Source organism: Apaloderma vittatum, unplaced genomic scaffold, assembly GCF_000703405.1.
Source record: "Apaloderma vittatum isolate BGI_N311 unplaced genomic scaffold, ASM70340v1 scaffold32452, whole genome shotgun sequence".
NCBI lineage: Eukaryota > Metazoa > Chordata > Aves > Trogoniformes > Trogonidae > Apaloderma > Apaloderma vittatum.
This window is the reverse complement of record NW_009704666.1, coordinates 1,744-3,754: the sequence shown is the minus strand read 5'-3', so window position 1 is coordinate 3,754 and position 2,011 is coordinate 1,744. Positions and strand designations below refer to the sequence as shown.

Sequence of the window (2,011 nt, the reverse complement as noted above, 5' to 3'; positions counted from 1 at the left end):
AGAGAGCAGAACAAGCAGGGAACCTGCTTCACAGAGGCGTGCCCTCCGCCAAGCAGCTCCTCCAGCCCGTTAAATAAACGCAGGACCACATCAAATTTAGGACGGAGGTTGCGAACCCAGTTACGTCCTGACGTTTACGTGCCAAGCCCTCTGCAACGCTCGGTTTCTCAGGGAGGGCGCCCAGAGAGATCAAAAAAAGCACAAAGTAAACCCAGCGGGAACATCTGAGAGGCACCAGGGAGCTTCCTCAGAAGGCCGGAGACCAGGCAACCCCAGACCCTGGCCCGCAGCGTTTGTGGTCTCAGCGATGCGCCTTCCTTGGTCCGTCATCGTTCCTGGACTCAAAACTCTGTCTCCAGAGAGACAGGCGTAAATCCGCCAACCTCTGCGGAGTTTCTCCAGGTTTCTGGCACAGTAACTGATGACCGAATCTGGCGATTTACCTGGGAACGGCTGGAAACACCCGCGTTTGGATCGATTAACTCGATATTACTTTAGGCTCAGCCTCCCTGGGCGCTGCTGGGCACAGTCGTTAGCAAGGAGAAGCTGAATATTTGCAGGGATCATACTTGCCTGATGGGAATGGGCAGGAACTTGCGCTTTCACGTGTTGCACGGAGTCACGTGCGGTTAAGCAGTACATTAAGCCACAAGGAGTGCGTTTTTTTTTTACAAATCTACCCATCTACCGCATCCCTGTCTGCTGGAGGTCGCCCAGCCCGCAGACAGCGAGGCGTTAAAGCCTTCCAGGTAGTGTAAAACCTTCGAGTTAACGGGATGTTTTGTTACAGACATGGTTTCCACACGCGGGGCGGTTAGTTCTGTCCATGTCAGGCATGTCCAGGACTTGTTAGGGTTCATCTAACCATGTCTTTGGGGGGTTAATGGGGTTAAATGACAGCACGTCACCAATGGCTATCTGACAGCCGCAGATAGCATTGGCGATTTAGTGTGTACAACATGCCACTAAAGAATAAGGATTATGACAGTGCATTCCAAGTGTGAAGGTACTCACACTGCCTCCTCCCGGGATGTGTTTGATATTATCCTTTGAGCCACACCTGGATTGAACGCTGCTAAAGTCCAACTTCTTATTAACAATCTGCACCTTTGGTAGCCAGAAAAGAGTCATTGCACGTCACCAATAGCTATCTCACGGCAGGGTCGCTGCAGATAGCATTGGCAGTTTAGTGTATACAACATGCCACGTATCATCAGAACTATTATAGTGCATTGAAAGTGTGAAGGTACTCACACTGCCTCCTCCCGGGATGTGTTTGATATTATCCTTTGAGCCACACCTGGATTGAACGCTGCTAAAGTCCAGCTTCTTATTAATAATCTGCACCTTTGGTAGCCAGAAAAGAGCGTGAGAAACAACATGACCATCTGGAGCTCGACCACGCGTCATATCGCTAAAACCAGGAACCTGCCTTCCAGCGCCAAGAGCCAAGGAGAATCTCTGGCTTGCCGCGTAGATTTGCAACAACGAGTACGTGGGTTGGGAGCTGAAGATGGAGTTGGGGGCAGGTTACAGGCAGAGTTTGGGGATGTCCAGCTAGCACAGCAGCCCTGGCTTCCAGCAAAAAAATAATTTAAAAAAATGCCAGCTCATCCCATTTTCTTTCACTGAACGAAACGGGGAACTTGCTGGGCAGAAAAGGTGCCGGACGGCTGCGTGCTCCGCGACTCGGCTTCTGCAGAGCCGGGGGAAGGATGGAGCTGAGAGAAAAACGCCTGCTCAGCCCCATCTCTCTAGTACAGGCAGACAGACGTCCTAGGGACGTCTCCGTCAGCAGCTTGAGCAAACTGGGCAAACCTGGAGAGCGGGAGCTGTGCGGCCAAGCCCGGCCTGAGCTCTGCGCTGTGCAGGGCTCAAACTCCCTCTGCAGTTACAAAGAGAAAAAGCAAATGCAGCCAGGGATGCCGGCCCCTGCCTGCAGTTTTCTTAAGGCCCGTATAGCTGAGGTGGAAGGGGTAGCACAGACCACCCCCAAAACACCATCCCGGGC

General features: G+C 52.4%; 1 protein-coding gene across 1 annotated transcript in view; it reads right to left on the bottom strand.

The window, feature by feature from the left end:
- Positions 1-1,410, bottom strand: part of LOC104270697 (microtubule-associated protein tau-like) — a gene marked incomplete at its 3' end in the record, with an annotated part of 4,195 nt that extends 2,785 nt beyond the window's left edge. The window contains exons 1-2 of the mRNA XM_009865129.1: positions 1,255-1,410; positions 1,015-1,107 (exon numbers count right to left, since the gene is read on the bottom strand). Coding sequence (XP_009863431.1) covers positions 1,015-1,107; positions 1,255-1,410 — 249 coding nt within the window. The remainder of the gene's footprint in view (positions 1-1,014; positions 1,108-1,254) is intronic.
- Between the last annotated feature and the right edge of the window lie 601 nt (positions 1,411-2,011).